General features: G+C 48.8%; 5 protein-coding genes across 5 annotated transcripts; all 5 read right to left on the bottom strand.

Annotated features, from left to right (window-relative positions):
- Window positions 1–71: 71 nt before the first annotated feature.
- BDV14DRAFT_166169 (putative GPI anchored protein) lies at window positions 72–1546 on the bottom strand. Its single transcript, XM_073767442.1, has 2 exons — window positions 815–1546; window positions 72–750 (listed from the first exon to the last, which is right to left on the bottom strand). Exons 1-2 carry the CDS (start codon window positions 1434–1436, stop codon window positions 80–82), a joined length of 1293 nt encoding a protein of 430 aa, XP_073632005.1. The 5' UTR covers window positions 1437–1546; the 3' UTR covers window positions 72–79.
- Window positions 1547–2449: 903 nt separating this feature from the next.
- On the bottom strand, window positions 2450–4278 carry BDV14DRAFT_196360 (5'-methylthioadenosine/S-adenosylhomocysteine nucleosidase; the record flags this gene model as incomplete). Its single annotated transcript, XM_073772428.1, has 3 exons — window positions 2450–3477; window positions 3531–4005; window positions 4054–4278. 3 exons carry the CDS (start codon window positions 4276–4278, stop codon window positions 2450–2452), a joined length of 1728 nt encoding a protein of 575 aa, XP_073632004.1.
- Window positions 4279–5675: 1397 nt separating this feature from the next.
- Window positions 5676–7265, bottom strand: BDV14DRAFT_166165 (uncharacterized protein). Its single transcript, XM_073767441.1, has one exon. The coding sequence runs from the start codon at window positions 7183–7185 to the stop codon at window positions 5821–5823; it is 1365 nt and encodes a 454-aa protein (XP_073632003.1). The 5' UTR covers window positions 7186–7265; the 3' UTR covers window positions 5676–5820.
- Window positions 7266–8160: 895 nt separating this feature from the next.
- On the bottom strand, window positions 8161–10167 carry BDV14DRAFT_196358 (uncharacterized protein; the record flags this gene model as incomplete). The annotated part of the gene is made up of 4 exons (XM_073772427.1): window positions 8161–8715; window positions 8777–8975; window positions 9031–9371; window positions 9466–10167. The coding sequence occupies 4 exons, from the start codon at window positions 10165–10167 to the stop codon at window positions 8161–8163; spliced, it is 1797 nt and encodes a 598-aa protein (XP_073632002.1).
- Window positions 10168–10736: 569 nt separating this feature from the next.
- On the bottom strand, window positions 10737–11663 carry BDV14DRAFT_196357 (uncharacterized protein; the record flags this gene model as incomplete). Its single annotated transcript, XM_073772426.1, has 1 exon — window positions 10737–11663. The coding sequence occupies one exon, from the start codon at window positions 11661–11663 to the stop codon at window positions 10737–10739; it is 927 nt and encodes a 308-aa protein (XP_073632001.1).
- Between the last annotated feature and the right edge of the window lie 2323 nt (window positions 11664–13986).

Raw genomic sequence — 13986 nt, 5'->3', positions numbered from 1 at the left:
TCTGTTCCATGTTTTCATCAGCCATTTATTCGTCTTGGCTATTTATTCGTTATTTTCATATAAATTCATTCTCAGATCATCATAACATCATCAACACCATGAACATTGCACACATTAATCCCATCCAAGTCCTCCCCAATTCACTACCGATCGATTCCACCGTCGGCGCCTCCTTCGCCACGGTCCCCGTCGTCGACGCAGTGGGAACAGCCGTGCAGCTGGCTCCGCACGCGTACCCCGTCGGACAGCATCCACCGCCCACGGTATCCGCGCAACTGAACCAGCCTGTTGCGCATTGACTGGTGCCACTTCCATTTCCATTGCTATCATCACTATCACTACCCTCATCAGCGCTCGGCGCGTCGGTCGGCTCGGCAATGACGATTGTTCGGCCGTCCGAGATAAATGTTGATGAGGACATGGTCGGGCAGGAGGTGGTGTCGCAGTCGCGGCCTGTTTGGCAGCATCCGCCTTGGTAGACGGCGGCGCAGGCGTAGAAGCCTGTTGGGCATGATGTTTCGGATTCGGATTCGGAGCTGGTGGTCGTGGATGCACTGGTTGGTCGGTCTGGCGGGGATAGATCCGTTGTCGAAGTGCTGGTGCTGCTGCTATCGGTTTCAGTGGTGGTAGTAGTAGTAGTGGAACTCTCCGTCGAGCTCGAGCTCGTACTAGTAGGCGCAACCGTCTCAGTCGAGGTAGTCGTCAATGTCGTAGACGACAACGTAAGCGTAACAGTAACAACATGAGAACCTGTAATGAATCAGCATCTTCCCCAACTTAGTGTAACAAAGATAAAAGGATAGAGAGAACATACACCCCTCCTCAACACACTCATACCCCGGAAAACAACACCCCCCACCCAACTCCGACGAACAACTCGTATACCCCGTCCAACAAGCCCCAATGGTCCCCGAGCAGTCCTGACCAGCCGGACAACAACCAATATCACCAGACCCCGTATCCTCAACAGTCATGCAGGTTTCATCTGTCCCGCAGCAGCTGTCAGGTCGATTGATTGATGTGCATGCGTTTGTACCAGATGGACACTCAAAGTCTCGTCGCTGTAGAGGCGAAGAGCGGAGACTTGCTAGGCGCTCGAGACTAAATGCGTAGGGGGGTGCAGGAGGGTATGTGCGGGGGAGGAATTGCAGTTCGGAAGAGTAAAGGGATCTCCGGTTATTGTCGCTCCCGCGCTGATGGTGGATTGCCGGGGACGTAGATATAGCCGGTGTTGTTGGAGTTGAGGGAGAAGTAGAATTCACAACATATTTAATCTCGTCCTCGAATCGAAAATAGTGCATGTAGAATTTTTCACCCAAGTCACCGCTCATTTTCCTGATCGCGACTGGTTTTCTTGCCTGGTCATGTTGGTCATCTGCTGAGACACCAGCAGTCAATGCGGCTAAGCCAAGTAGTGTGACCGGCGTGAACAACATTCTGTGGTAGTTGACGATGGAATGTTTGCTTCAACCCGGAGTATGCAGTGCTAGTATTGCCAGCCAGCGAGAAAGAAGAGAAACCGAATCGGCCATTTTGATGGTTGGTGGGAAATGGGATGGCTGGGAGTGGGAGAGAGCATGGACCTGTCCACGTCGGGCAGCTGTTTTCCTGTTTGGGTTAGTGTATTTGGGATGCAGTGGAGCGATCTGTGCCCTGAGTCGATCACGGGATCGGCGGTCTATACAGCGTATTGCGATTCTGGTGCCTCTTCTCTATAGAATCGGATACGGAATGTTTGTAGTGTAGCTGCTCAATAGTCACATGGCATGGACAATCTGTCTTAGTTTGTAATCGGGCGAGGTGTGATTTGGCTTATACATCTGCACAAACCATATAGCTGCCCACTGTAGGGTTACTGGCTAGGAACATCGGGATCATATAGAGAGCCGAGACAGGACAGGTCTTCAGAAGAGATCCTCGTTGCTGATGCCTTTTCGAGGTTTCTGCATATAGCCTTCAGGTTGAAGCTTGCCTGACTACCTTATTAACCCTGGTCTATATTCAAGCCCTACCGAGAAGATGTCTCCTGCTGAAACACACAAGGCGAAAGCATTTTTAGACCTACCTCTCGAGCTCCATTGTCTAATTCTCGATCTCTGCGACTAACCCAGCAAGCTCAACCTCGCCAAAACAAATAAGTATTTCAACATCATCATCGACGGAAAGCCACCCACAACGCCTGAACAAAAAATGAGATATTTATGCGATCTAGAAGTTTATCCAAAGCATAGGATATCAAGGCAACCCACGCCAAACAAGAGCAATATTTTAACAGCTACCTCCCGAGATTCCACGGCCCATAGTCTCAAAGAAATATTAACGCCATGAAGAAACCAACAGTACGCTCACAAGGAAAATATATCAACAGTAATAGTTTTGTTGGACACCAGAGTCAGAGAACCTGAACCCAAATCCAGAAAACGTCCATACCATCGCGCCATATACGCCACTACAGCCTTGAAAGCTGCGGGATCTTTCCCACATTCTCAATCTCTTCTGGCGGTATCACTGAGAGCAGCTCTTTGGCATATGCAGCAGCGGTCGCAGCCGCGTATCCATGCCAGTTGTCGTTTTTGTGCGAGTCGGCATAGTCTGAGATCCCGCGGATGACAAGACAAGGAAAATTATCCATCATCCCTGCCGCTTCCATTTCAAAACAGAGATTCCCGAAGCGTGATGCAAGGCGGTCTCTGAGCTCTCCATCTCGGACGACTTGGGTCACCGATGCAATGGGGCCGTAGTGAATCTGCGGACTGTCCATGCTTGACTGCTTTTGAGGCCGCGCAATGGTGTATCGTCGATCGCATTGATCGCAGATACGTTTTGGACCCAAGTGCTTGTACTGGGAAATGAATAAGGTGTCGGATTCCTTGGGCGTGATTGTCTCCCTCATCATGGGGTACTTATCTAGCATTGTCGCTAGAAACTCGGAGGTTTTGCTGCCACTCATTATGTGGTTTGCTTGAAGCCTGGAGACCGCATTCAACAGCACGCAAGGGGGTCTGCTCAGGGTGCTCGTGTGTTCAAAGTCCACATCGCATTGAAATACCCCAGCAGAGGTTTTGGTTTGCTCGCCGACGACCACATCTCCTAGACGGATATCGTGATGAAGAGAAGGAACACCGCCGCCAATACCAATCATCAACCCGAAGCGGATTGATTGGAATGTCGAAAGCAGTCGAGCGGCCACGGTCGCGGCGGATACGGGACCATATATACCTGTTGGAAGGCAGGCGATGACAACGTTATGCGAGCAAATGCGGCCAAGAGTATAGTTGTTGTCGTCGAATTTGAGAGCCGGCAGGTCCGCATGGGTCTCATTGAGCATGGCTTTGAGAGTGGCTAGCTCTATGGGCAGTGCACAGATCAACCCAACGGTGTATTCTGCTCGGCGAAGTGTCCGTAGGCTTCGATCGCTGTTCTTCCTTTCGCTTCTGTCTCGAGAAATGTGTTTGGCGGTACATCGCGGGGTGTCATCTGAGAAGCGTGAGTTATGATCCTGCATACATGTTCAGCGAAACAGTGCTTACCAGTAGTGATCGGAGTTCTAGGTTCCCACTCCTGGGGACTTTCTTCAGGAGTTTCTCTCTCTTTCGTCTCATCGCGAGGCCATTCTCTGTATTTGCGAGATATGTAGGGCATCAGACAAATGAAGGACAGAAGAACCATGGCACCGAAGCACATTGAGCGTTTTGCAGACTCTTTCACGAGGCTCATAACGGCAATAAAGGACAGAGTCCATATAAGGATAGACGTGACTATCATCCAATCTGGCACTATCCTCACAACGATGATTAAGCGTGAAGCATTGGTTTGGTGGTGAAATTCGTCCTGTAGAAGTTTAAATGATAGGGCTTCATGGGTCGTTTGCGAAGGACCATGCTTCTGGCATCCTTTCGCAGACAGCGATCCGTTGTACCAAGCACGAGTCAAAGCAATATCAATATTAAAGTCGGAAACAGGTATATCGTTGCCCATCGGCGAAAAGGAAACCCAGGTTCGGACCTAACAATCGATCAGCCACGGGAAACCGAGGCGGAAAAAAGAACTTACAAGGTCATTAGGAGCATGTGCTGTGCCAACCACTACCTTGGTGAGTAGATAAACCAGGAGCTGCTTCTGTGGGCACAATAATCGACTAGTCGACGTAAGTCGCTCTTTGGCGGACAACAGCGTGGACTCAATGGTTTCGGTCTCGGCGATATCGAGGAGGTGGTATGATGGCAGATTAAAACATTCGGACACGAGATCACTCCATTGAAGCAAGCCTGGGACCATGGCCAGAGCCTATGGTTGTTGTGGCTTGATAGTTGGATTTATGGTGGAGGAAGCAGTGGTAGGTATAACAGGGGCGGCAACAACAAAATGGGACGAGCTCAAGATACGTGCAAGAACAACAAAAATCAATTTAAATAACCAATTGAAAACTCGAGAAAGAAGTTGATCGTTTGATTCAATTTGAAGTGTGAAGTGTATATCAATTATTGTATTGTAAGTGAGCATAGAATGAAGTGAAGTATAAAAAGGCGGGCGGCGAACATTTGTTCAGGGTTAAAGGTCCGGTGGTGAATGGCAAGAAACGATACATTACCACCTAGCGGTATCAGTATGGAGTCAAAAGCCAATAAGAACCAGACAATCCGAGGCTGTGCACCACCCCTCAAAGCGCCATTGGTCATGAAACTCCTCATAATGGAAGACGGTGATGCTACGCCTGGTATAGTCCATGCAGTGCCATATGATAATGAAAGAATCGTATTTGATTGTTGGTATTGGCTGCCCATACTATAATACAGAATCTTATGTGCCTGTACGTGATTGTTATTGGATGCCATGACCTGGCACTAGTACGAGGCTCACTCTGGATTTCTGATCTGAGGCTGGTGTATGGCCTGTGGTTGGTGTATTTATGAGAGTTTCCGCACCTGCATCTTTCCATTTTTTTTGTTTGTGGATGGTGCTCTTGAGTGATGCTCTTTCATGGTTTCCCTCGTCCAGAAGGTATGATACCTACAGGTATAGCGTCTCGCGGAAGTGGCCCTGCGGCTTTAGGGTGCATGCGTTGCCTACTATTTTATTGTTACTATTTTACGTTATGGATTTTCTACTTGATGGTTTGAGAGCTGTGATGAAGGGTTGTTGATATGTTGGTTTGGGTTTGGAGTGCCCTGCTTAGGTCGATGGTTGGAAGCGGGAAGCTCTAACTTCGCTGGGCTCTTGTTTGGGGCTTGTGGTTGTTTGTTTGCTGCGAAGTTGTGGTATATAGCTGAATGTTGTTTTCTAAGTTCCAATGTAGGAGTAACAGAGCAGAAGTAATGATAGTAGTAAAAGTACCCAGCTAAAATAATAATAGTAGTGTTGTTCACTCCGCTAGGTTGGTAAGCATAACCCGCCACTATGTGGCTTTGTAGGGTACCTATGTAGACATGCCCAGCTAGTAGGCAAGATATTCAGAAATTTTTACCGTCCGAAATAGGTATTTATCAGCTAGATCATCATATGTTTGTTTTGAGAGATGATGTATAGAGAATCCGGTTGCTGGGAGTTTAGTATCTAGGTAGGCAGGTAACTTGGATTCCGGACATACGTAGGGTAGGTTTTTTCATGGCGACCGGGGGCTTTTAGGGTTTGCCATACGGCATTCATATTGTTCATAGTCTCCCTTTTCTTTGCTTGGGTTTAAAATTATTGTGGGGAAATAGAAAGACAACTAAGCATCTTGTTCTTGTGATACGATCATGGCCATGGTCGAGCCTTGTCTTGAAGATATCTAGATGCTTTGGACCTGGAGTCTCCCTTACAGCACAACTTTGTCATGAATCAGTGCCACCTACTAACACGCGCATTCTCAGCAACTTCATCCGAGTAATCAGCCCATTCCTCCGCCCATCCAGACGAATCACCAGAGACCTTCCTTGCAGTAAAAGACACCGCGCCCCCAACACACGGAAGCGAAGCCTCCCCCGTAAACGCCGCCAGATTCCCGTCCTTGAACTTGAGAGTGCCGTCTTCGGGGTCAGGGAAGATCTGGCCTTCGCCTGTTTCACAGGATCTAGATTTGAGGAAGTATTTGAGGGGGTTGGATTTCGTCTTGGTAGCCTTCTTCGGTCGTCCTCGACCGCGTTGCGGAGTTGCGGGTGCTTTTCTTTTGGAGCCTGGTTGAGGTCGTTGATATTCCCCTTCATCTTCGCTATCCTCTTCATCGTCCAGATCATCATCTTCTTCCTCTGAAAATGCATGCCGCTCATCGTAATCCGCACGATCACAGTACCCCTCCAGCAAAGCCTCGTCAGCAGAGATGAGCATGACACCCCTCAAAACGCCAAAATCGAAGCAGGCCTTAAAGACCCCGGGCTCATCAGTACTGCCAATATCAAGCGCCATGTCCTCCGCATCTTCAGGCCATTCGCTTTCGACATCCTTGCAATCAACAATATAGCTTCCGACCAGCGACGGCGTGGCTTTCTTCTTCTTCAAGGTCTGCAAGTAGTCCTTGTGCATCTTTGCGCGGTCCGCATCTCGCTCTTTCTCCAGCTGCCGAGCCAGCTTCTTCTCGTCCTCAAGCTGCTTCTTTTCTCTTGCAGCCTGACCCTTCACAGCCTTCTTAACGGCATCAACATCCCACCCCATAAAAATTACCTGGCTCCTCGGTCCAGTACCAGTCTCAAAGTGCAATCCCTCAACTTGAGCCGCAGCCTCCCGCACAAGACGAGCCCGGTACTCGCTGGACCGCGGAAGCGGTACTTCAACAACGCTCTTCGTCCTGCCCCGATCCGGTCTCCGATCCTCGCCAACACCCGATAAAAAGAACTTATCCATCACGAACTCCGGCGAGGATTCCAGGTCTTCGATTTTCGTGGTATCAAGCCATTCCCTATGCATATCCTCCTGCAATTTCAAAATGTCCGGCGGAACAACATCGCATTTCCCTTCCTTGAGCGCTTTCTTAAGCAGTAGTGTCCCATTACCAATTACTGCGTTTTCGTCAAATGGGATGCCGTAGTGTTGTAGTTGGGCTTTCACAAAGTGATGATTATCTCGAAGAGCCTTTTGGGCCTCGCGGGTTATTTTGGGGATGAACATCTCTTTTAGCATTGCGCTGGAGACCCGGTCTGTTCGGCCGGAGGCTGTGAGGAAGCGGCCGTGCAGAGAGATGAAACCGTTGCGGTTTATTTCACTGGCCATTTTTTATCACGCTCTTGAAGTAATAGTAATAAAATTTATTGTGGTGGAGTGGAGTGGAATGGTAGATAAAGGTTTGATGGAGGTGTTGTTTACGTCTCGGAACGGGAAAGGTGATCCATCAACCTTAATTAACTTAAGACATAGTGGGGGCTTAGTCAGGTACTTCACTTGGTGGCATGAGACTCCGCAACCAATAGGTAGGTAATTTTTATGAGGAAAGTCTGTTTGAGATATTGACGTCTTCGTTATTTCGCATTTGAGGTCTGTGGAATTTGAGGCCATGGCCTGAGAGATGGTTCGTGGGGTCCCCGTGCTGTTTGCTTCCCTTACCGACCTACCTAGGGCACTGGGCTGGGCGAGTCGGGTGGACTACATAGGTACTTGTAGACTCGCTGCGCAAAATATCATTTTCTTCTTGAAAGAATAGAGACCAGGAATCGAATTTAGATGCCCGTATTTCGGCAAATCAATGCCTCGAAACAGAAGACTAACAAGTCATGCCTAATGACTCCGACTAATGCTGTACGCTAATAGAGAACAAAACACTCAGCAGAAACGAAAGAACAAGAAATAAGCCAGATAGAAGAGGAGTCTTGCCTCGAACGAGATCAAGCCATGCTCAACTACCTCAAAAACAAACAATGATAGAAAGAAAGTATAGCCAGCTAGAAGAGGGCACTTGCCTCCGAAAAGACCAAGTCATGCTCAACTATTGAAAAGCAAACGATGAAGGGGAAAACAAAAAAAAAAAAAAAATCTAGAGATAAACACAGAAAGGAAGTCAGGAAGAAGAGAGATCTTGCCTCGAAGAGACCAAGCCATGCTCGACTACCTGGAAAGAAGATAACCAAGGAACAAGAATGCAATTCAGGAAGAAGAGGATACTCGCCTCCAAAAAGACCAAGTCATGCTCAAATAATGAAGAAAGCAAACAAGAAAAGAAAAGCCAACCAAGTCAATCAGCTCAAGCTTTCACTACCAACGTAAAACCTTCTCAAAATGGTCGGCAAGAGAACCATTTTCCACTTTCTCCTCGTCCGCACTGGGATGATCATGGAAGGCGGGACTCGCAGGAACCACTTGTTCCTCCTGGCGCACGATATCCAACAGCCAGGAATTGTTCTGCAATACATCCCAAGGGTCACGGTAGTTGATGCGCAGCACGGTGCAAGGATAGTGACTCTTCCGAAGGCGCCGTATAAATGGGCGCGCTAGGTACATTGCATTCTCATTCCCCGCATACGCGTACTCGGACGTGACTCGTGGTGGGACTTCGGTTTCGTCGCCGACAAGGACTACTCCGCGCAGCGATGGGTAGGTGAGTGCAATGACGGTGTCGCCCTCTCTGCACTGGGTAGCGCCGTCAACAACAAGGAAGACTGGCCTGAATGTATCTTTGAGAAGCTCGCAGGACACATTAATTAGTGTTGTTGCAACGATGCTGGCATGTACAAGCAGTTTTGATGCGATGCTGTTGTACGCGGCTCTGATTTCTCGGAGCCGAGCTCGCTTGAGAGGCTTGCTTTTGTTCTGGCGTAGGAGGTTGAGAAACTCAGCACAATCGGGCTTGTCGGTATCCTCCTCTGCATACTGCAACACCTAGTGTGCATTCATGGGGCTTGAGCGCAGCAGGGGACTTGTCAGTAGTTGGTTCTTGGCCGCTTAATTTGGCGAGCTGGTTCGAAACTGTGCGGTAGCGATACAAAGAGCCAACCCAGTCGTTGATATCCGGGTGGGCTCGCAGAGCTTTTGCTACCCCCTCGCTAGAGTGTCGACTCCACTGTTCATGGCTGCGGCGAGCATAACAGGGATGCCAAGGGACACCAAAGTGAGGATAATGGCTACTGCATCCTCGTCTTTCCTGTTCCAGGTGGACCTTGGATTAAGTGAAATCCACAAATCATCCGAGTCGTTGAGGCGCATAGTGCTTCCAATTGAGCGTTATCCATAGGGAACCTTCTCTGGATGGTCATTATCCGGTGGTTTGTCTCCTCGCCTTGCAAACGGCTTAGATACCGGGCGTCAAGGACGAAGTGGTGTGGGCTATCGCGGTCAAGCTCCGCACCAGGAGCCAACAACATGCGCTGCAGCGAGAATCCATGGCCTTTGTTCCAGTTCTCTTCAAGATCACCAAATACACAGGGTGTAGAAGTGAGTCTGAGAGCAGCGATTTGCGAGTCGATGGTCTTGGGCGATTAGATGGACTCGATCTGCCAACGAACCCTGAACAAGGTGGCTGATTCGCTCGTGATCGTCATTGAAGTAACTATTGCGAGGCACCCAGTCTTCCAGCGGAGTCCTGGTGATCTGCTGCGGTAAGAGCCATTCCGGGGTCGGGCAGGCGTCAAGGTAGTTCTCAGGCTGGTTGACTCTGTACCACCAGAAGCCCTCCCTTTTCCCTTGAGGCAAGCCTTCGCCCAGTTTTTTGCATAGGACATCTAACCAGTTGTTCAAACGCCGCACGTCCTGCGCGTTCTCGTCCGATGAGAGCCATAATGAAAAGATGGTCCCGGTGAACTCGGTCAAGCGCAGTGATAGCCAGTCCCAATCATCGTCTACGGTCATCGTCTCCTGACGGGTTTGGTACCAGGGAATAACAGGTTTTTTCTCAATCTGGTCGACGGTGTACACGAGGGCGTTGTCAAGTTGCTGAAGTTTGGGAAACTGCTCTCTTGCGGCCTGGACGAGCTCAAGGAATTCAGCCCAATCACATTCACCTTCTATGTCATGTCGGCTGTGACAGTTCTTTAGAAGAAAGGCAATGTGGCCTTTGTCTTCATCGCCCTCTTCGGAAGGCAGGATCCGGAGTTCGGGCTGTTGAGAGTCAACCACGAACATCATCCTTACTCTCATTATGCCATCGGTAAAGACTAGGAAGGCATCTTGCCTCTCCGAGACAATGTCATCGACTGGACTGTCTTTCCCTTGTCGTCTTTCGAACCAGGTTTCGTTAAGGGTGTTGTTGAGGGCTCGGGTGGTCATTTTGGGCTTGAATGGGCGAGGGGTCTCAAAAAAGTACCTCTTTAGGACAAGGAGTGAGAGGAGCGAAGGAGCAGAGTTGTGAATTGAAGAGTCTCCCTTATGAACGGCCGCAGAAGCGACACCGTTGGGAGACGGATGTGGACACGATTGCTTGAAAGAAATGCAATGATGAATAGAATGTGTTTAGATAGCCTGCAAGACCAGGTGAAGAGGTTAGTGATTTGGTCATACAGGATCAGAATGGTATTGGGGGTAGAGACTTGACGAGTCCCTTGCAGCGTCAAAAAGAAGAAAAAGAAGAAGACGTATTGTCGTATTGACCGTGGTCGAACAACACAAACGGCTTGGTTGACGAGTGGCATGTTCATGAGAGTAGAAATAAGAAGAAAAGAAGAGAATTTGACCGTGGACGGTGCGATCTGAAAGTGCTCATAATCTGCTCATTAGGGATAGGGCTAGCTGGGCAACTGACTTAAGGAGGTTATGTTCCCTCGCTGAAACTCCTATCTATATTACTACAATATTGATACCTCAGAGAACCTGGAAAGCATCATTCTATCCAATCAAAGCTAAGCCGCACTCCCCAAACTAGCAGAACACTCCATCGCAAACCCAAAACACCGCGCATACCACCCCTGCGCCCAATAACTCAACTCCATACAATGCGGCGCCCCCGGGACCAAGCTCCCATCAGCCCGGCCACTATTCCTAAATGCCTGCACGCAAATCTCCAGCTCGTCCTCATTAGTAATAAAGAACGGGTCCCCGACCACAAGAGCAAACATTACTGGGACAGAGACCCGCGCAGCCCACTCCTTCCAAACGGGCATCCAGAGGTCAGCGAAGCGGGCTATTTCGGCAGTGGGCGAGATAGCGTTTAGATGTGCGCAGAGATTCAAGATATCAGGGACAGTTGTATGCGGTTTGAACATGATTGCGTCTTTTATTTCAGGTGGGAGGAGCATGTGCTCGTCGTCAATAGTTATATGCGGGAGGGGAGCGGATCTCGCAGATACAGCCTGGGTATTCCCCATCCCGCTCGCGATAAATCCAGCGAGTGGATAAAGCTGTTTATCATCTTCCGCGTGTAAAGCAGCAGCTATAACCCCTCCTATAACGCCTAGACTATGCGCAAGGATGACAATCGCGGTACATTGATTTGGCTGTCCAAACTCCGTCCAGAGCGCGGGTAGAATATATCGGTGAAGCCAGGTGCCTGTTTTTTGGAAAAAGTCTGAGCCCTCGGGGACAGGGAGAATCGAGCTTGTCCCGCCGTAGGAGGGGCGGTCGATGGATATAAAGGGGATTCCGTAGGCCGCGCTTGGTAATGAGGCTGAGTATTTGGGATGGGCATCGAAGTAGCGGCTGTCGTAGGTTCCACCATGGAGAGCAACGATTAGAGGACGGTATTTGGGAGATAGGTTTGATAATGGTGGGATGGAGTGTCGGCCTGCCACGACGCCGTCGTTGGGAAGGGTGAGTTGGAAGGGCTCCATGGGTTGAGAGATGGCTTTTGAAAAAGCTTGAAAATAGTCTGTAGATGTGAAGAAGTTCCCAGAAAATCTTGGCTTGATATATAGTAAATGCACTCTACCTTGTAGGCAGGATATGGCGGGCGGAGATACGACGGTACAGGGACGGAGATAAGGACTCTTGATGCCCTAATTGAATACTCTTTTGATTCTGTGAAGACTGATTTGTTGAGTAAGCAAGTGTAGATCCACGACAGAGTAATCCATGGCGCCCACTATGAGGAACTTCGGAGTTCTCTCGGATAATACACTGGGCTCTGAGTCTGAGTCTGGGCCTCTGAAGTCTGATTTTTTGAACTCGAAGTGCCTCAGTAGATTCTGGTTTTCGACGTGCCCTGGGCCTTTGCCCCGTGCATCCGCGCGATCTGCAAAGTATCACCAACCTAAAGATCCTGACAGCCAGAATAGAAGCCCTTACTAATGAGGGTTGACCCTTTTTGGTCTAGTGGCAAAATTCGATAGATCCCCAAGTCCACTTACGGCATACTGTTCGAACAAAAGGGCAATAACGTTTCTTTGTGTAAGCGCTAGTATTCTGCCAGCAGAAAGAACTTGATTACGTACGTACATTAAATGACAATTGGGTTGCCCTCCTCTTCCCCTCCCCTTCTTAGGGTCTAGATTAATTAGATTTTCTGCTTCACCAATTGCTGGTATAAGGTCTATAACCATTTGTGCTCCCTGGAGCTTGTCGCGGTCTCCGCGTACAGTTGTCGATTGTTGATGCCTTAGGCACAAGGCTATCATGTGATTTGTCATGTGACCCACAATGTAAATAGCTGTCGGTGGCCTCCATGGTCGGAGGGGTCTTAGTTGAGCGTTGTTTGGAATTCTCTCCGCGTTGGTTGGGCAAAAATTCCAACCAACCAACGCCTGGCTGACAATCACACAGATTGATTTTCCAACCAACAGTCGCACCTGCCCCCTACTCTAAGTAACTAAAATACTAGGCTGCCAAGCATTTGTATAGACTTTGTGTACGGAGGTGTGCACCAAAAGTCTTCGCCGCGCTAGTAATGGCGCTAGTGAAAGAATGTATCGGACCATAGCGATGCTTGTAAATTACTATGGCCACCAATGTTACGGACCATTCTTAACTCAATGCTTTACTTCTGCTTGATAAATCAACTAAATAAGGAAAATGAAGCTATTCAGAGACCTCGGGTGGCCACTAAGCAAGATCTTCGCGCGTGGAGAGCTGACCTTTCAGCCGCTTGCCCTTCCAACTTCGCGTATCTCGGTCCTCGCGGCCTTCCTTGTATTCATTACCCCCTTCATTTCGAATAACTTCCTGTATATGTCTCATAAGCCTTTCAATCCAGTGTTGAATTCGTTCCTGAGGCAGCTCATCCCATGCCTTTATCCAGGCCTCCTTCCCAGTCTTCTTATCCCGCGGAGCACCTCGAGAAGTTGTACGTTTCTTAAGCCACATCCAACAAGGTTCAATTGCATTAAGATCTGGCGAATTACCAGGCCAGTCAAGAAGCTTTTGAATCCCATATAAACTGTATACACGCTGCTAATCGTGGTGTTTATGTGCAGGCGCCCCGTCCTCTAATTCAACTGTATTAGGTCGCTCGAGCATGCATTCTTGGGCGAAGGGAAGGAGACGAGGAATAAGGATATCCTAAAGAGGAAGGAGATGCTGTAAGTAAAACTCCTTTAAAATTGCCTGGAGAGCTTACCTGCTGGTATCTCCACCAGTCAATGCCTCCCTTTGTGCTGTTGCGCGCCAGCTTACCAGTCTTTATATTCCACCTCCATTGAGGCTTTCGACCATTAATTCCACGAAGGCCAAGGCGGCTCATTTGCATGTTAATCCTCCATTCGGCTTGATATTAAGGTTCAAGTTGTTTGTTTAGATGCTCGATTTCCTGCTGTTTTTCCTTCGCGGGAGATTGATTGGTCTCTATATACACCAGCGAGATCCTGCACAATCCTTCTAGTTCTATTTCATGCCATCGATCGACTGATCATCTGAAATTCCTCTGTTTTATGAGAGAAAAGGATGCAGTATTATCAAACAGGGTCCAAGCCTCGTTCATCCCTCATGGCTAGTATTGATAGAGCAATGAATAGATTCTAGGCGACGAAGCAAAACCTCGTCTAAGGGGACCTACATCTCCAGTCCTCTGCACGATCTGCAGATATAGCAGCTCCAATGCACTACAGAGTACAGACTAAAGTTCCGTCACAGTATTTAGAGCTCTGTCTACTCTACTCTGTAGTATCTAAATTCTGTTGCTGCAGACCCCAAGTAAACCCCATGCCGCGCGACAATCCCAAA

This window comes from Aspergillus stella-maris, assembly GCF_047715825.1.
Source record: "Aspergillus stella-maris strain CBS 113639 unplaced genomic scaffold BDV14scaffold_6, whole genome shotgun sequence".
Classification (NCBI taxonomy): Eukaryota; Fungi; Ascomycota; class Eurotiomycetes; order Eurotiales; family Aspergillaceae; genus Aspergillus; species Aspergillus stella-maris.
This window is presented reverse-complemented; position numbering and strand designations above follow the sequence as displayed.